The following is a 20,218-nucleotide window of genomic DNA, read 5'->3' on the forward strand; positions in this document are numbered from 1 at the left end:
ACTGATTACTGTTTGGTACTGCGTTGCCCGTTTGGTAACTGACTTGGCTTGTGACCCCGATTATGCTACCGCCTACTGTTATAGTTATGCTCAGCTACATCTGGTGTATTGACCCAGACTGTGACCCCGACTACATTCTTTGTTCTCCCAGTAAGGTTAACGTGCGGTTTCCTTGCTTGCCTAGAACTCTTCCCTGGGTCCACTCATATTAAGACATGACGGCACCCGAGTAGCGGTGGGCTCTTCCCGAAGCCAAAGGTGGCTGCTACAGTCAGAAGACTGAGCCGTGACCAGGACCTAGGGGTTTGGTCTAGGTTTGGGATACCAATCGTAATAAGGGAAGTGTAAAAATGCCCCTCTCAGCATACATGCAGTAAAGGACTGGTTACTCAAAATTCAAGATTGTATTTTTCAGAGACAACAAAAAACCCCGCAATCACTGTTATTTTCAAATTGCGTTTTCCGGACTCTGATATTCGAGATTTACTAATTATATAATTTTATTGCCGTGTACTCTAAATGGCTGGCTGTTGATTGGACTAATGTTCACAATTAATTTAAAAGCCTATCTCCCAATGGGGACTTGAGTCCACAATCCCCAGCGTTAAGGACTGATGCCCTTTAGACCCAGTATTAGGCCATTCTGCTCTATGTAGAGTTGGTAAAATTCTAACATGCACTCAAATGTTTCATTTCCAGATTTTGGACCTTATTACTAAGGGCACTATATGTAAAATGCAACAAAAACAGAACAATCCTCTTTGTTTTTTTACATAATGTAGCATTTTTTCTTAAACTTCCAGTATCTCTGTTCATCCTTTTTTTAAACGGTACACAATTTGCATCAACGTTATTATAAACATCATGGGAATCAGACTTCTTAGCTAATTTCACAAATTCCACTGGAGCAATGTTTAAGGGGAAAGCTTTTGTACTTGATACTGTGCCCAATAGCAGAAAATGAGGCCCTTATAGTAAAAAAAAGTTGCTACGATGTAATGAACTTGTCCTGAGAGATCAAGACAAATAAACCAGCTACAACAATGAAAACAGTGGAGGATATTTTAACCCATATTTTGGATTTATTATTATTATTAAATTTTTTTACAACATCATTATATAGTGGCAGTAATGAAAATATGCATTTTCTAATGATAGGCAGCCTACAGTATTCTCTATAAATAATAATTAAAGTGCTAATTTTCCTATTTATAAAGGTGTTTTGAATATCTGTTGTGTGTTGAAACAGCAATTAGCGTTATTTGAAGAAGTTGATTCAAAATAACCATTATATCAAAGGGAAATTCATATGGGTCTCATTAAGAGTTGCCTAATGAAATCCCTTTATAATAGAACAAATGTCTTATTTCCTTGTTGTAGGCAGTTGATCCACCGCACACCCGTTAATTAAAACAAACTGCACTTGTGGTTCAGGCTTTCCGTTGACCCGACTTGGTCCTGGTGCTAGTGCACAATATATACTGAGAAGCACACAAGTTAGTTAGTAAACCGCTCCCTTGTACCCAAGTGTAAATTTGATCAGACAAAAAGAGTGGGAGTTGTCTGTGTTTATGGAGATAGACAGGATTATCCTACTGCACTAGTCACCCTGTTAATCCCATGTGGGTCTATTGAGTACAAAGTTGGAACATTTCACTGGCTTGCACTTGAAGTGGTTTTGGAAAGAGATTTCCCTCATTTTCTTGATTTACTGTATGTGCTTTTGTTAATAGTAATTTGCAAGAACCCTTAAAGGGGAAGGAAACCTAGTCGGCACAAACCCCCCACCCCCTCTCCCGTTTGTTGCCCACACTCCCTCCTCCCCCCTGGCCTACCTGTCCCACTGGGCAAATGCCCCTAACTTGTTACTTACCCTTCTGCGCAGGACCAGTCCAGGGAGTTCACAGACGACATCTTCTTCCACGCGATCTTCTTCCTGCTGTGAACGGCGTTTTGGCGCATGCGCAGTAGGATCATTTCGCCGGTACGGATCTACTACGCATGCGCCAAAAGTCACGCGCATGCGCAGTAGATCGTACCGGCGAAATTATCCTACTGCGCATGCGCCAAAACGCCGTTCACAGCAGGAAGAAGATCGCGTGGAAGAAGATGTCGTCTGTGAACTCCCTGGACTGGTCCTGCGCAGAAGGGTAAGTAACAAGTTAGGGGCATTTGCCCAGCGGTACGGTTAGGCCAGGGGGGAGGAGGGAGGGTGGGCAACAAACGGGAGGGGGGGGTGGGGGGTTTGCGCCGACTAGGTTTCCTTCCCCTTTAAGGGATACAAATGACCTTGAGTATTTATTTCCCTTTGCAGGCATACAATGTGATGGAGTACCATGTGATGAGACTCCAACCACTCTCCATGCTTTGGTAGGGGATAACACAAGTAGTTATACTGAGCCCCATAATTCTGATGAGCAAAATAAGGAATTAGCTGACTTAGAAGTTGGCCCCATTAATTTTAAGAGTTCTCAGTGGGAGGATCCCATTTGGTGGAACCGAGGCATAATGTTCATGTGACAAATGGTGTTGTAAATAACCCAGACTGCTCACTTTCACAACTTATTTTGAAGTGTCTAATGACCTCCTATATCATGAAGAAAAGGGAAATAATGACATACATAAACAGTTGCTGGTTGCCCAGGTCTCCCATAATACTTTGCTTAGGCTGGTGCATAGTCACGTGTTAGAAGGACATTTAGGGTTGAAGAAAACAAGGGAACAGGTTCTAAGGAGATTTTACTGGCAGGGTGTATTTGTTGCCTTTAGCAACTATTGTTCCTCATGCCCTGTGTACTGCCCCCTGAAAAGTTTATAGTAGCCCACTGGTACCTATACCATTAATTTATATTCTATTTGATAGGATGGGCGTGGACCTGGTTAACCCACTTATAAAGTCTGCTAGAGGACACCTATATATTCTAGTTGTTGGGTACTATGCCACATGTTACACTGAGGCTATCCCCCTTACACAATAGATAGACAGCAAAGACTATTGCAAAATAACTAATGTTAATGTTTGGTATCCCAAAGGAAATGGTAACCAACCAAGCGACGCCATTTATGTCTAGAGTCATTAAAAAGTCATGCAAATGGTTGCAAATAAAGCATCTTAAATTAGGGAAGTTCCCCAATCCTCAACAGGATTTTCCCCATTTGAATTATTGTATGGTCGGTACTAGTGATGGGCAAATTTGCGCCGTTTCACTTCGCGAAAAATTCGCGAAACGGCGCCGGCGTCTCGTTTATGATGCCGGCGGCCATTTTTTGACGCCGGCGCCCGTTTTTGACGCCGGCGTACATTTTTTGGAAAATTTTTTTTTGCTGCCGGCGAATTTTTGCCGCAAATTTTCGCGGGCGTTTTGCGAATTTATTCACTGGCAGCGGATCGCGCAAATTCAACGCGAATTCGCGCCTGGCGAATAAATTCGCCCATCACTAGTCGGTACCCCAGAAATTTGCTGGACATAGCCATGGAAACCTGGGAGCATGAAACTACCCCTTTCCATAACGTGATAGAGCATGTGGCTCAGATGCAAGATAGGATTGAGGCCCTTATGCCTATGTCTAGCAACTCGGCATGGCCCCTTTGAAGTAATCAAGAGAGTTGGAGAGAATAAAATACAGCAACCAGGTAGAATGAAGAAGTTATACCACGACAACCTGCTAAAGTCATGGAAGGACAGAGAGGTGTTAATGGCATCCCAGTCTCCTGTTGAAATGGAGAAAGCTCCAGAGGTAAATATAGCTGACACCCTGTCGACAAGGAAAGTCTAAAATAGAATAAGGCTAGAAATGCTGTATTTTCTATACTAAATATAAACATGAACTTACTGCACCACAAGACTAATCAAACAAATAATTTATACTTTCAAAGTTGGCTACAGGGGGTCACCATCTTCATACCTCCCAACATTTTGGAAGTAAAAAGAGGGACAAAAATTTTTTTTCCGCACGTAGCGCAGCAATTTTTTGACCACACCCCTTTCTGTGGCCACACCCCCTAATTACCATCTTCGTTTTACAAAATTTGGCAGGTTATGAAAGTTTTAAAATATTTCTCCTTATCTAAACTGTGTTTTTGTGTCTCAAAATTGTTACAAAGTATCTTATTTGTACCTGTTAGCTGTTCTGGGCACTCTGCTAAAAGCCAATTAAGTGAGAAACTTTGTTTCTTTTTCTGGCTGTTTAGTGCAGAGAAAAGAGGGACTTTCCAGTACAAATGAGGGACTGCGGGTTGAGCTGTCAAAAGAGGGACTGTCCCTCCGAAAAAGGGACAGTTGGGAGGTATGCATCTTGTAACTTTGTTAAACATCTTTGCAAGACTAAGACTGTGCACATGCTCAGTGTGGTCTGGGCTGCTTAGAGATCGTCATAAACAAAGCTGCTTACTCAGATTACTCAGCAAGTCCAGTTGTTTTTAGATTTACCTATACTAGATAATCATACTTTTGAACAGCAGGGGAGCCCCCACCTTACTTCCCAGCCATGCAGAACTCAAGCAGCTTTGTTTATGACGATCCCTAAGCAGCCCCGACCACACTGAGCATGTGCACAGTCTTAGTCTTGCAAAGATGTTTAACAAAGTTACAAGATGGTGACCCCCTGTAGCCAAATTTGAAAGCATAAATCATTTGTTTGATTAGGCTTGTGGTGCAGTAAGTTCATGTTTATATTTAGTATACAAAATACAACATTTCTAGCCTTATTCTATTTTAGACTTTCCTTGTCCTTTAAGAGAGTGACTTCTGTGACAGCTTTGTTTACCCTAAAAGACTGTGGACAGCGGCCTTAGACACTGACACAGGTCCCCTTACTGGTCTAGCTGTCACGGTATATATTATTATGGTTTTAAGGTGACCTATCCACTTAAGTGAGATATTATTTGGGTTCTTTATTTAGGCCAAAAACGAAGTAGACCTTTCAATCTGCTGATTACATGGGTTTGTGTAGAGATATGAATACTGTATTTAAAATGTGTGTTTGTGATTGAGTGAGGGTGATTTCAGGAGAAGGGCTACTTCCATGACAACATACTTGTCAGTTGCTTAGACAGACTCATTTAGAGAGGGTGCCAGGGCTGCTTGGATAGACTGACCAGGGAGAGCTTGGAAAGGGCTGCTGTGTGCTCTGCTTTGAGTAAGCATTTGAGCTTCAGACATTTAGGGTGCACGGTTTCTGTCTCCTGTGTGCGGATACTTTTGCCACGTGTGATTTCTCAAGGTAAGGACAGGTCTTGCTTGTGCACCTGCCACGTGGGAGTGGCTACTAAATCCAAAGGTAACGGTACCTTGGGGCAGGTAGTGCTATCTGGGGACATAAGAGCACCTGGGGAAGGAGACAAATTACCAGGAACTGAACTGTGATAATTTGCATTGGTCCACCCGGAGTGGAGTGTGGGACTGTGGCATTAAAAGACTGCGCAAAAGGTTATATAGTCCACACAGGGTCCTCAAAGCAGAGTTATATTGTGTGATTTATAGTTACAATTATTGCATTCAGTTTAATATAAAGTTATATTTAGTTACTGAAAACTGTGTGGTTTATTTTCCTAGTAGAATTCCCCTGAGGTAAAAGTTCTCAGTACCCACTAGGTGGAGGCACTGCTCTATAATCCCAGTTCCCAGTATCTTTCATGCAAAGGGAATTCAGGGCCCTGGATTTCAAAGGGTTAATTGTTATTTAAGAGAGTGTACCAGTAAAGGCTTAGAATAGAATTCAACACGATTGACACTGACAGTGGCCTTGTCTTTTTAACCACATCACTAGTGATTTGTGACACTGAGGGGCAGATTTATCAAAGGTCGAAGTGAAAATTTGAATTAAAAAAATTGGAATTTCGAGCTAATTTTTGTGTACTTCGACTAGGGAATAGTCCAAATTCGATTTTTTAAATAAGTTTCAGTTGGCCTTTTTTTATTCGAATTTCGAAGTTGTTTGAGTTAAAAAAACTCTCATTACTTCAAATTTGACCCTTGATAAATCTGCCCCTGAGTGGAGTGGAGTAAAAATAGTTAAATACAAAAGGTTTGTTTAACATATTGGTCCTTTATTAAGATCATTAATTGACTGTTTACCTTTCTATCATTCCTGCAAAACCACAGGGAGAATATAAAAGCTCCAGAGAACGACTGGATATACCGTGTACACCCAATTAGCTTCATAATATGTCATACATAATTATCTGATGCTGATATACTGTATATATACATAAAATAACTGAGAGCAATCAGCCCCAAGAAAATAATATTCATTTGGATTTAGGGTAAGTGAGTAATTATAATTTTCCGAGTCATTGCAGGCATTGAGAGCAGCGGAAAGTATCATCTACATTCTCATGATCCTCTTTCTTTCTTTCTTTCTTTCTTTCTTTCTTTCTTTCTTTCTTTCTTTCTTTCTTTCTTTCTTTCTTTCTTTCTTTCTTTTTCTTTCTTTCTTTCTTTCTTTCTTTCTTTCTCTTTCTTTCTTTCTTTCTTTCTTTCTCTTTCTTTCTTTCTTTCTTTCTTTCCTTTCTTTCTTTCTTTCTTTCTTTTTCTTTCTTTTTCTCTCTTTCTTTCATCATTCATGATGTCCAGTTTTCACAGCTGCTTTCTAATTCCTCCCAGTCTGCTACTGATTTCTAAGGTCTATGATTTTATTTTAAAATCAGTCGGACATGCTACCATTGGATTAATTGTCTGGATCACATACTACATACTCATATCCACTGACTTGCATTTTAATCAGAGGTGAAAAAAGACTGTCAGATATAAATTTGCAGCATGTTATCATTTTAAGGCAGGAGCGCCCAAACTTTACTAATATGGGGTCTACTTTTAGTGATATTGTCCCATTATGATCTACATCCATAATATCACTGTTAGCATTCTGTTCCATGGAAAATATTACTTAAACATTATATTGATTTATAAGAAAATGTACTTACTATATCCAAAAAGCAACTATTTCTTATGTTACCTTAACAGAATAAATATCTGAATGAAAAGAATAAAATAGAAGCGTCATTTAGTCAAGCTGTGTTGACAGTGTCTTGAGATCTACTGATCACCAGCTAAAGGGCTACTGTAGATCCTACCTTTTGGACACCCCTGCTTTAAAGGAGAACTAAAGCTGAAGTACCAAAGAAGTAGTTTAGAATCGTTGTACATTATATTTTGGGCTTCTGTACCAGACCAAAGCAACCACTGCCCTTTAGCAGTAAAGATATGTGTCTCAAAAGATGCCCCAGTAGTTCCCCATCTTCTTTTCTGCTGATTCACTGCACATGCTCTGTGCTGCTGTCACTTGCTGAGCTTAGGGACCCACTCACAATATATAGTACACATAGAATAGAATTGTCACAATATAAGGCTGATTAGTAATTAATACAGATAATTACTACATGGCAGCACAGAAACCAGTGTAATTAGCATCAGAATTTAATAATCAGCCCTGTAGCATCAGCTTATATTATAGAAAACCTCATTTTCTGCTGGATAATTAGTGACGAGCCCTAAGCTTAGCTTCTCAACAGCTGCTCAGAGCCTACTGAGCATGTGAGTGTCACAGACACTTTCCAAGATGGTGACCCCCTGTGACAAGTTTGAAGTCCTGGATCATTGCTGCTATTGACAAGCTGAAACTTAAGGCTGGTGCAATAAGTTCAGTATATAAAATATGGCATTTTTAGTCATATTCATATTTAAGGTTCTCCTTTATGGCAACTACTTACAGTTTGTGCTGGATCATATGCTTGGGACTCCATCCAACTTCCATAGATCCAACTTCGTACAGCAGTCGGATTAGAGTGGTTAGTGTAGATGAGAATGCATACAACACCATCTTTTTTGATCACTACAAATATATCTAGTTTTATTTTCCTAATGAAACCAAAAGAGCTAACGTCGCTGCCATAGCCACCTTTTATAAAGTAGCCAAATTAATAGCTTGTATTTAAGACATATTTAACTTCTATTTATCATCATTATTTAAAACATGAGACTGATATTTATCGTATTTATCATAATTCCTATCAGTGCTCTCTCAAAAGTCCCAGAACTCCCTTCAAACCATGGTCACTATTAAAACCCTTCTTATCTTATCTTATTATTACATATATACTGTATATGCTCTTTATTAGGCATTCTGGGAAAGCATGGTATGCACTGGCAGAGAACAAATTATTCTCTGTTTACACTCAGAGCAAGGGAATAAGCTTCCATCCCAGAAATAGTGTTTCTGTCATTCATGCAAAACATTTTTACGGCAAATGGGGCGTGTGTTTTTTTTAAAGGCCAATAGATAATCCAATGTAATGCCTGTGCTAAGATATAGTAGCCAGTGCTACTTATTGCTGAAGATGACAGCCAGATCCTGCAACCTTATAGTCTTATTGGCAAAAAGAATGGTTATAACAACAAAACAGAGCAAATGTTTGAGAATAATTTTGTGCATATTTTTTTATATGAGATATGATAAAAAAAGAGGCCAATTTATCAACATTCTCATTATAATTGTTTTAGAGGCTTTCAAAACCATGAATAAACTAATTTTCTCTAAAACCACGGATGCCGTATCATTTCTCTGACAAGTACTTGGTAATGGTTAAAAAAAACTCCCAATAGAATCAGCATAGAGCCCATTGACTTCTATAGGACCTCACTTGCTGATGTTTTGTATTACAGATTTTGTGGGGTTTTTTTTATAAATCCCCCACATTTTTAGGGTTTTAGAGAAATTTTTAAAAAAATTTTTTAGAGAAAAAATAAAATCATGAAAACAATAGAAATTAGAAGAATTAGAAGAAGTGTGAGCTCCATTCTGATTTGCCTTGCCCCTTTATCCAATACTGTGATATATATTCCACTTAATTCATTTTGGGCTGAACATATGTGCAAAATACGTAACAATTTGCATTATTTTTATATACAATGTCCATTTTTTTCTGATAATATTGTTCATTGTGTAATGGCCCCTTTCGACAAGCCTCTAATTCTGAAATCTCCTAAGATTACTCTTAACATCCCCTCTTAACAATATACCTTTCTCCCTGCGCTGAGTCTTATTGGGTTTTTAAATTACAACTTCAGCTCTGTTAGCTACTTCTTTGTCTAAAATGAAGCTCCACCCTCTTTTCCTTTCTGCCTTTTCCTTCTCTCTTGGACTATGAAGACCTCAAAAAGGTACATACTGGGCATGCTCACTGCCTCTGCTTCAATAGAAATCAAATAGGCATGCGCAGTAGGCACCTCTTTGAGGTCTTAATAGTTGAAGAGTGAAGAGCTCAGGAGCAGAGTTTCACTCTAGACAAGGAAGTAGCTAAAAGTGCTAAAGTTAAGCTGCTTGTAATTTAGAAAGCAAATAAGGCTCAGTGCTTGGAGAAAGGTTTGCTATTCTGAGGGATGTTAAGAGTAATTTTAGAAATAAAAATTTCCTAAAATAATATATAAAGGGAATATAGTGGTTGGTAATGTTCAAAGCAAGCACATATATTTATTAATGTGTTCAATGCTGTGTATTTTTTTTTTCTTTCACTTGATTTAATCATTTTATGTCTTCCCATTGTCTCCCAGATGAATGTTTGTCCCCTTCATTTAAATTCCAGCCAGGCCAATGTACAGGAATTTTTTCTCTTGAGCACATCCACTATTTATGAGGTCCAGCTGCTTCTCTTTATTTCATTTTTGCTCATCTATCTCATAACCTTGGTGGGGAATGCAGTCATTATCTTAATTGTTCAGTTGGATGCTCAACTACAGACTCCCATGTATTTTTTCCTGACCAATTTAGCATTTCTGGACATTTGCTACTCCTCGGTCACTGTTCCTAAATTGCTGGACCTTCAGCTGACTGGCAATAGGAGCATTTCTTTCTATGGCTGTATAGCCCAAATGTATTTCTTTCATGTATTAGGGAGCTCTGAAATGTTCCTCCTTGTTGCAATGTCCTATGATCGCTACGTAGCCATATGCAATCCCTTGCGGTATAGTGTTATTATGAGAAGATCCGTAGTTATAACATTGAAAGTCTGTTCATGGCTTGGCGGCTTTATTCATTCCACATTCCATACAGCTTTCCTGTTGAGACTTTCATTCAGCCATTACAATAAAGTGGATAACTTCTTCTGTGACGCTACGCCGCTTATTAAACTATCGTGTTCGGACACGACCATGGATGAAATTATGCTTCTGACGACACCAGGAATTTTAGGACCTATTTGTTTCATATTAACGCTTGTGTCTTACAGATATATTGTCATCAGCATTCTGAAAATAAATTCCGCTCAGGGAAGGTACAGGACATTTTCTTCATGCGCTTCTCACTTAACTGTGGTTACTATCTTTTATGGGACCGGTATTTTTGTCTATGTCCAACCCATGGCAGTGTATTGGTCTGCTAATCAGTTCATAACAGTGTTCTATTCTATCATCACCCCAATGCTGAATCCTATGATATATACCCTGAGAAATAAGGAAATAAAGAAATCACTTAGGAAAATTCTGTTTAAGGAAAGTACATTGCATGCAAGTATACATTTATAAAATGAATAAATAGCTTGCAACAATTTTGCAATGAATAAGAAAATCTATCCTGTACCCCAACCTGTAACTACTGGGGGGGGGGGTGATCGCAACCAGGCCCGCACCCCTTTGGAGCCCAACTGAACCCTGATAAATGCTATGCTATGTGGGTTGCAGGACAGAGAGAATCTTTTAGGGGCATGCTGGTGCTCGATTTCATAGGGGGGGGCCCATTGTTAGTTATGCCACAGTATCGAGCACTACCTAATAAACAGAGAAGGAAAGGCTTGGTGCCAAATGTTAGGCACCCCCAAGTGATTGTATTGAATTACCTGAAACCCCGGACCAGTGCTCCTATCAGCAGAAAACTGCACCGGCCCGGGGTTATACCAGTGAGCATCACGGAGCGATCCTCTTCCGGCTTCATCTTTCTTCAAATTTCCCGTAAACACATGTGCAGTTGAACGAAATAGCCTACTTTTAAGTTAAAGTTTGGCTTTTCGTTCTACTGTGCATGCGCAGCCGCGTGAAGGAAAGAGGAAGACGGAAGAGGATAGCTCCATAATGCTCCTTGGTATAACGCCGGGCTGGTGCAGTTTTCTGCTGATAGGAGCACAGGCCCGGGGTTTCAGGTAAGTCAATAAAATCACTTGGAGGTGCCTAAGATTTGGCACCACAAGTGCACAACGCCTTCCCTTCTCCTTTAAGTGTCTTTCCTGTTCATTATTGGACAAGGGGCTATTGTTCAAGGCCTATACACACGACATATCCAGTCTCTAAAGTTTTGCAGTTCCTGCTTTTTCCCAGGTTCTCTCTCGGGCCACTTGACGTTCTTACAGTTCATTCGCTTACTGTCAGGTTATCTTACTCACAAGGTCCAGTCAGACCCATGGCTCTCCTTCTCACATTGAAGAGCCATCTCTCCTTCTCATATCCAGTGCAGAGTAACCAGGTTTGAGTTCTGCCGCTCTGCACTCAGCTGCAGTTTAATTACCTGATCAGAAGAACATCACATGCTCCTTGGCCCAGAACATACACCATACTGTACTATTCTAAGCCACACATACATGTCTTCCAAGCACTGTTTCACAGAACTCTGAGCACTGATATTTATACCTAGCATAAAATCAGACAAATGTTAAGGATAATTCATTTAATAAAGCAAAATACAGTAAGAATGTAAGACTTCAAGATGTATTACTGATACCATAGTTTTCAGATTGGAAATTGGTGGATTTTTTCCATTAAAAAGTGAATAAAGTACAAATGTGGAAACATGACAATTACTTATGTTATTCAATTTGACTCAAGAGGTTTTTCATGAGTACTATCGAAAATATTCAAAACGCTTTTGCTGGTCCCGTTGGTTAATTCATTAGATTTTATACTGACTTTCCAACATGATCCACAAAAATTCCCACTTGATACGATGCTGCAAAACCTTTCACTGAAACAAACCAGCAACAGTATGTTAAGTTGTAGAAACTGAACTTTATTATCACAAATTCCTAACTTTTTTCCCTTAGATTTGTACTTAAGATATTATACTGCCAATAAATGAGCAAGTCAATGATTTATTAATTTGGAGTCCTTATTTGCTGCTTTGGGTAATCCTAGAACTTAATTAGGGTGAATGTAACCTGTTGTGAACTAAGGGGGGCCCTGACCAAAAAAATTACACCTCTAAACTGGCTTGAGTTATAAGTGTCTGACAGCCACTGGTCTAAAGCAATGTTTGCCAGCCCAAGGGCAAACATGCTATTTTGAGTGGGATACCTTCATATACAAGAGAACATGGAGAATCTATCATTATAAACAGTCCTGTAAATGCCTGTGTCTTGTATCTAAAAACAGTAGATTCTTGTTTGGTGAAACATTTGTATCACTTACCGGTTACCCTGAAAGTGTTTTCCCTGTACCACAATTTCTCCTGTGCCCTCATGAAGCGTAACATCACCCAGCAATGGTCCTGCAATGAAAAAAAAAATCATTGTTGAAAAAAGTCCTGTATTGTTTTCGATAATGAATATAATTTAAACTGGAGAACTAATTCCCCTTTAAGAGAAAGCCCCCATCCCCTTCCCTCCATTGGTCCCCCCTTCTTCCATGGGCAAAAGGCAAAGTTTTCCTGGAAGTCTTTCCAGTGTGTCCTAGTTTTTTAATTTCCACAATCTTTATTTTTACATATAATAATTCATAGTGCATTTTCTAGCGTATGCAATAATAAGGCACAGTGAATATCTGCCCCAAACATCTACAATTTAAAGGGATTCTGTCATGGTTTTTATGGTGTAATTTTTTTTAAATTACACTGTTTACACTGTAAATAATTCACTCTACAAAATAAAAATTTATTCCTGAACCAGTTGTAATATTGGTGAATAGGCAGCCATCTCAGGTCATTTTGCCTGATCATGTGCTTTTAGAAAGAGCCAGCACTTTAGGATGGAACTGCTTTCTGGCAGGTTGTTGTTTCTACAAATCAATGTAACTGAATGTGTCTCAGTGGGACCTGGATTTTACTATTGAGTGCTGTTCTGAGATCTACCAGGGAGCTGTTATCTTGTGTAAGGGAGCTGTTATCTGGTTACCTTCCCATTTTTGTGTTGTTAGGCTGTTTGGGGGGAAAGGGAGAGGTCAATATCACTCCAACTTGCAGTACAGCAATAAAGAGTGACTGAAGTTTATCAGAACACAAGTCACATGACTTTGGGCAGCTGGGAAATTGACAGTATGTCTAGCCCCATGTCAGATTTTATTATTATTATTATTATTATTAACATGTATTTATATAGCACCAACATATTGCGTAGCACTGTAAAGTAAATGTGATTATACAACTAAATCACATGAATTATATACATACTGTAGAAAATATGGAGTTACATACATCACAATCAATACATGTACAAAAGGTGAGGAAGGCCCTATGCATAGGCATACACTCTAAATGGAGGGGAGTAATACACAAGGTGTGGGAGTGGGCAAGATCGAATTAAGTGGGTGAGAAATGTTGTACTGTATGTGGTGTTGCGTTTGGTAGTTAAGCAGTGTGAGGGTAGGCTTCTCGAAAGAAGTGCGTTTTAAGAGATTTCTTGAAAGCAGAAAGGTTGGGAGAAAGACGGACAGACCGTGGGAGAGAGTTCCAGAGGAGGGGTGCAGCGTTCAGAGATGTAGGGTGGGGCAGAGTTATGAAGTGCTTTGAAAGTCAGTGTCATTAATTTGAATTTGATTCTGAAAGGTAACGGAAGCCAGTGCAGGGATTGACAGAATGGCGAGGCAGAGGAGGAGCGGTTGCTGAGGTGTATGAGCCTCGCAGCAGTGTTCATTATGGACTGGAGAGGTGACAGTCTCTGGAGGGGAAGGCCAATTAAAAGGAAGTTACAGTAGTCTAGGCGTGATATGATGAGAGAGTGAATAAGAATTTTGGCAGCATCTTGGGTGATAAATGATCGTATTTTGGATATGTTCCTTAGGTGGAAGTGACATGATTTAATAAGTGACTGGATATGAGGAGTGAATGATAGAGCAGAATCTAGGATAACCCCAAGGCACCGGGCCTGGGGAGAGGGGGTTAATTGTTAACTATGATGGATACTTCCAGGATGTTACTGGTGTTAGTTGGAGGAAAGAGAACCATTTCCGTTTTAGAGAGGTTTAATTTAAGGTAGCGTTGCGACATCCAGGTAGAGATAGCGGACAGGCCGGAGGAGACGCGAGTTAGGAGTTCTGGGTTGAGATCAGGAGATGAGAGATAGATCTGAGTATCGTCAGCATAGAGGTGGTAGTGGAAACCATACTAGTTGATTAATTTGCCGAGGGAGGAAGTATAGAGGGAGAATAGCAATGGTCCCAGGACAGAGCCTTGAGGAACTCCAACAGAAAGAGGTAGGGGAGAAGATGATACTCCATTGTAGGAGACACTGAAGGAACGATTGGTGATGTAAGAAGAGAACCAGGACAGGGCTTTGTCACGAAGGCCAAGCGAATGGAGGGACTGGAGGAGGAGAGGGTGATCTACAGTTTCAAATGCGGCTGAGAGATCAAGCAGTATTAGTAGTAAGAAATGATTGTTAGCTTTAGCGGTTAAAAGGTCATTAGTTAGTCGAGTCAGGGCAGTTTCTGTGGAGTGTTGTGGCTTAAAACCAGATTGTAGGTGTCAGGAATCAAGGCGAGTCTGAAGGTATGAGCCTCCCCCACGCTTCCCACTGAGTTGCGCCCTGAAGGTTGGTACAGGACGGTCCCAGATAAGGAATAGCAGGAGTGCTATGTGAGCCCGCAGAAATAACAGTTCGTAATAAGGACTCAGCACTAGTCTGCAGTTGAAGAAGCGAAGTCAGGAACAGGCCGGGTCATACACAGGAAACGATCAAGAAACAGGTGCCAATTGAGGGAAATCCAGTAGAGTAGTCAGGGAAACCAAGGTCGAGACCAGGAGAAACAAATACAGGAATCCAGGGATAATCAGAAGAGTAGTCAGGAACAAGCCGTAGTCGTAATCAGAATAATCATCAGTAGAAATACGCTTAGTGTCAGTAGAGACGATCACCTTGCATTGAGCCTAGGCCGGAGTGACCTTTTAACCCCAGGACGCATGTCGGCGTCAGAACGTGCACCTGCGTCAGAACGCGCGCCTGCGTCTGAACGCGCGCGCACGTAAATACGCGCCCGTGTCAAAACGCGCGCGCATCAGAACACGCGCCCGAACTAGCAACAGGCGCCGGTGTGGGGATATTGGCCCGAGGAGACGTCGGCTCAGCTTGAGCCAGATCTGCTGGGACCTGACAGTAGGGGGTCTAGCAGGTTATTGTCAGAGAGGAATGAGGTTAGTCGGTTGTAGACTAGGCGCTCAAGTAGTTTAGAGATGAAAGGTAGCAGAGAGATAGGTCGGAGGTTGTCAAGATTGGAGGGATCAAGAGAGGGTTTTTTCAGAATGGGGGTGACAAGAGCATGTTTTAGTTGAGAAGGAAACAGTCCAGTTGAGAGCGAAAGATTAAATAGGTGAGTTATGGCTTTGACGAAACAAGGATTGGTATTGCGGAGAAGTTTTGAGGGAATTGGATCAAGCGGTCAGGTGGTAAGGTGAGAAGAGGCCAAAAGCTTTGAGACTTCCTCATCAGTGACAGGGGTGAAGGAGCACAGGAGAGATTGGGGAGTGTGGAGGGAGGGTGGTGGAAGTCTAGGGGGGTTGAGTAGTGTAATGTCCCTTCTGATAGAGTCAATTTTGTTTTTGAAGTGCTCAGCAATATCTTGAGCAGAGACAGATGTGCATGGAGGGGGTGGAGAAGGGGAAAGGAGAGTGTTAAAGGTGGAGAAAAGTTGTGCTGGTTTTTTAGAAAGGGAGTTAATGAGTGAAGTAAAGTAAGTTTGTTTGGCTTGGAAGAGGCTGGAGTTATAGGAGCGCAGGGCAGATTTGTAGCTCCAAAAGTCTGATTCTGAACGGGATTTGCGCCAGCGACACTCAAGTGCACGTGAGTGTCTTTGGAGAGCTTTTGTATGAGCAGTATGCCAAGGTTGAAGTGGTTTGGGTCTAGAACGTTTAGTTTTTATAGGAGCAAGCTCATTTAGGGCAGTGGTGAAAGTACTATAGTAGACAGACGTAGCCACATTAGGACATGAGATGGCTGAGATATTGGAGTAAAGAGAGTCAAAGGAAGGAGAGAGAAGTGACAAGTCTACAGCTTGCAAGTCACGGTAAGTACGTGTTTGGGGAATAGCAGGGGGTGAGGAGGGAGTTAGTGAGAGTTGAAATGTGAGCATATTGTGATCAGAGAGGGGAAATGGTGAGTTCGTAAAATTGGTGCTTGAACAGAGTCTGGTAAATATGAGATCCAGAGCATTACCATTGGAGTGAGAGGGGAGTCTGAGCACAAAGCCTAGGAATGAGGTTAGTGAAAGAAGTTTAGAGACAGAAGAGTTGTTAATGTTGTTAACGGGTATGTTAAAGTCACCTAGTATGATGGGATGGGATGTTAGATGAAAGAAAGTAAGGAAGCCAGGCAGCAAAATTGTCCAGAAATTGTGCAGTTGGTCCTGGTGGTCGATATATAACAGCAATGCAGAGTGAAACAGGAGAAAAGAGCATAATTCTGCTGGAGCAGCACTATTAACTGATGCGTTTTGAAAAAAACATGTTTTCCCATGACAGTATCCCTTTAAGAAAGAAAAAAACGGTGTTATTAGAAATGGCAATGCAAACAAAAGTATAGCACATGGTTTTAATACTTTTGCTGGCTGTTTTTTTTCTTATAAAGTAAACAACAAACATAACATAACAAAAATGTTCAAATTTGTTTTAATTTAATTATTATGCTACTTGCATTATGCTGAAAAATCCAACTAGGTCTCCATGAATGCAGTAATGTAACCGTGAGTCCTTCCCTCTATATGTTATTATATGTAAGGTGAGATTAAATAATACATACCAATTTGTCCACTTATCTCATTTAAAGCCAAGTCGTTTTGTACCACAAATGTGAGGTGCTGAATCTTACGTGAAATCACAATCAAAGCATTCTTGTCCAGTGATACAGTTAAGATCTCCCCATTTAAATTCACAAACCTACAAAACAGGGAAAACAAAGTATGTCAAATACGTCATCTAGTTTGATTTCTCTTTGAAAGTTTTCATTCATCCAGGTCCAGAGATGTTAATGGGGTAAGTCTAATGTGACTGGACTTGCTGAGTAAATAGCATTTAAATTATTAAACGTAATACAATGTCTGTAACCCAATTATCACTGATCATGAAACTTATTAGGTATCAATTTAATGCCAGAAGCAAGTGCAATAGCCCTAGGGAAAGTAAGAAACAATTTCTCCTTTTTAATACTCCTTGATCTCTCAGAAGTGTCAGGGGCCTATCAGCTCCTAGCGGAGAAGTCCGGACCAAGGAGGAAGCTAAGGGGTTAAGTTCAAGTTCGCAGTATCCAAAGGGGTCAGGTGTAAGAATAGACAAGTTCAGGCAAGAGTTCAATAAGGCAGGCAGGAAGGCTCAGAATCAGGGTCTTAGCAGAGGGTCGGGAATCCAGGAAACAGCAATCTAGGAATTTAGGAAACCCAGGAACATAAGTCAGCAATTCCTATAATCGGTCATTGAACCTGTGACCTGGAATTCCTTTTATTTTCAATTTTCGTGGTCATGGGCACCACAATCTTGAATGCGATGCTGCCAGAGACGAGAGCACCATCATGCGCTCCTGACAAGAAGCTATTGACAGTATCCATCTCCCTTTTCTCTCCACTCTCCCAATCCTCCTGAACCTCTTGATACCACCTGCCATGGTTTTCCTGTATTCACATTTGGTTTTGAGTTGAGAAAAAAATATTTTCGATAAACGGCCCCCTTAGTGTCTCATTTAATGGAGAGTCATTTTTTTCCTTAACTACAGTATATCTATTGAGGTTTCATAAAGCTCTGTCCTATCCTCTTCACTATTCACTATTTGCTCCTTGACCATTTTTTGCACGTAATAAACTACCCCTTAAATGTAATGACGTCTGCTATCTGCTTAAAAGTTTTTACCCATCTTAAGGGCAAATTCACTTACCTGCGGAGTTGCGCTAGCGCAGGCTTCGCCACACTTTGCCGCACTTCGCCAGGCCACGTTTCACCAGGGTGCCGCTAATTCACCAAAATCCGAAGTTACGCTCAGGGAGGCAAAAGGTAAGTAAAGCGAAGTTACGCTAGTGATGCCTAATTTGCCTACAGTGCCAAGTTAAAGTACAATGGACGTATATGTAGCAGCAAATACATTACACTACACAAGCCTGGGAAAGCTTTATAAAATAAAATAGAGTTGTTATTTTGCCCTATACATGTGCCCACTGTATAGTTTAGCTGCCATATGTTAGGAAATGTAGGGGGGAAGGAGGGTACCCCCAAAAAAATTACGATCTTTTTCAGCCTATCGGCCTTAAAAAAGGAGTTATGTCCCTTCGCCATAGCGCAACTTCACCTGGCGTAAGTGCGAAGTAGCGCTAGAGTAGGTCCGCTTCTCTAGTGAATTTACACCAGCGCCCGTTAGTAAATCGGCGAAGTAACAAAATGACGTCACGCTGGCGAATTTGTGCTAGCGTTAGCCGCTTTGCGCTTTAGTGAATTTGCCCTTAATAAATAAACTTCATAAGTTGGTTTAAAAAGCTTCATATCTAAGACTCAGGCATTTATTTAGTTTCAATGGGCTAATATATGTTATGCATTTGGCTGAGCTGTTTACTTGAATTCAGCCCTATCAATTCCACTTTCCCTTTAATTTCTTTTTTAGGCTGTATGCACAAAATTTTTACATTTTTCAAAAACTGTGTGCATAGAGAAGTGGGTGGGTGAGAATAAGTAAAAAAATATGTGTTATACATTATTCTTTGTACACACCACAAATAGTTGTGAGATAAGGTTGATCAATTGTCTGTTTATGGCAACTCGGGGAGGGTTATTTATAAAAATATTAAATTGTGAATTGTAGAGTTTTTTAAATTCAAATAAACTTGAATATTTTTCAAATGTGTGCTTATTTTTGAAACTTTTATATAGAAGACTTGATCGAATAAAAATGTGAAAAAAAAGCTTGAATGCAGCGAATTTGTATTCTACTCATCATTTTCATTGGGTCTACCAAACATTTGAAAACGTAAAAGACTAAATTTTGCCAAGGACAACTCTCATTGACTTCTACATGAATTCGTCAGGTATTAGATGCCTAACTTTTACATTCACCTTTCTTTTTTGCTTAATAAATATCTAATATTCGAGTTTTAGCACAAAAAAAACCTTAAATTGCTCAAAAAATAGAACATGGATAAAGCAGGCCCTTGGATCAAAAGCTGTAGAAAACTGTCACTGTGGAGTTCTTACTTTTATAATGTCCCTTTAATACAGCGGATCTGATCGATGGGGCAAGAACCAAAAATGAATTGCAGTGCTGCATACGGCACTTCACCAAAATTCACTACAACAACAACCTAATATATTGTATTTGTGAAGTTGTGAAAATTAAAAAGAACCACCATTATTTCCAAACCTTGGATTGAAAAGTGTTCTCTGCCTTAGTCCCACCTAAATATGGCATCATATAGTAATATACTGTAGTTACCCATCTTCATGAAAAGAAGAAGTCCACAGATATGTTTTTGTATCTTCATCATGTAATGTTACTGTAATGTTTTCCACTGAAACATCCACTTTTAAGTTACTCTTCTTATTTACAATACCAAATCTGTTAAACATATTGTCTTTTGTCATTACACCATTGAGGGTAATACCTGTGAACAGTGAAAAACATAGATGAAAATCACTTTTTGCTTATTAGAAACATACATTTATTGAAATTTGAAGCTTATATTACAGACCAGTTAAGCTAAATGTAAAATAATGAATGCATAATGCCTCGGAATGCTCATTTGAGCACTTTTTCAATTTATATTCAAATTTTTTTTGTAGTCTTCAAAACATTAGTCATTTTTAACTGCTAATTTAATGAAACTGCAACAAAAGGGCCACCTGTTGATCAGTTCTTCTGACCAGCCTAACAATCGGGAGAATACAACAAAAAAGGAGGAAAATAAGAAAAAAGTTTTTCTTTACTCTTTTCTAAGAAGAACAACATCTGAAGACTCATCTTCTTCTACTGAAATGTTCTCCTAACTGTCAGGCTGCTCAGAAGAACTGACCAGCAGATGGCACTGCTAATATCTTGAAAAGTAGAAAATATTCCAAATCA

At 40.0% G+C, this 20,218-nt stretch overlaps 1 protein-coding gene and 1 pseudogene across 1 annotated transcript; one reads left to right on the plus strand and one right to left on the minus strand.

Moving 5' to 3' along the window:
- The first annotated feature begins 9,551 nt into the window (after nt 1-9,551).
- On the plus strand, nt 9,552-10,520 carry LOC108713687 (olfactory receptor 5I1). The gene has a single exon (XM_018257198.1). It carries the CDS (start codon nt 9,552-9,554, stop codon nt 10,518-10,520), a length of 969 nt encoding a protein of 322 aa, XP_018112687.1.
- Nucleotides 10,521-11,738: 1,218 nt separating this feature from the next.
- The window catches only part of LOC108713571, a 34,352-nt pseudogene continuing 25,872 nt past the window's right edge, over nt 11,739-20,218 (minus strand).

Source organism: Xenopus laevis, chromosome 4L, assembly GCF_017654675.1.
Source record: "Xenopus laevis strain J_2021 chromosome 4L, Xenopus_laevis_v10.1, whole genome shotgun sequence".
Taxonomy (NCBI): domain Eukaryota; kingdom Metazoa; phylum Chordata; class Amphibia; order Anura; family Pipidae; genus Xenopus; species Xenopus laevis.

Coding starts and splice junctions, on each gene's coding strand:
- LOC108713687 (XM_018257198.1), top strand. CDS start 9,552: ATGAATGTTTGTCCCCTTCATTTAAATTCCAGCCAGGCCAATGTACAG.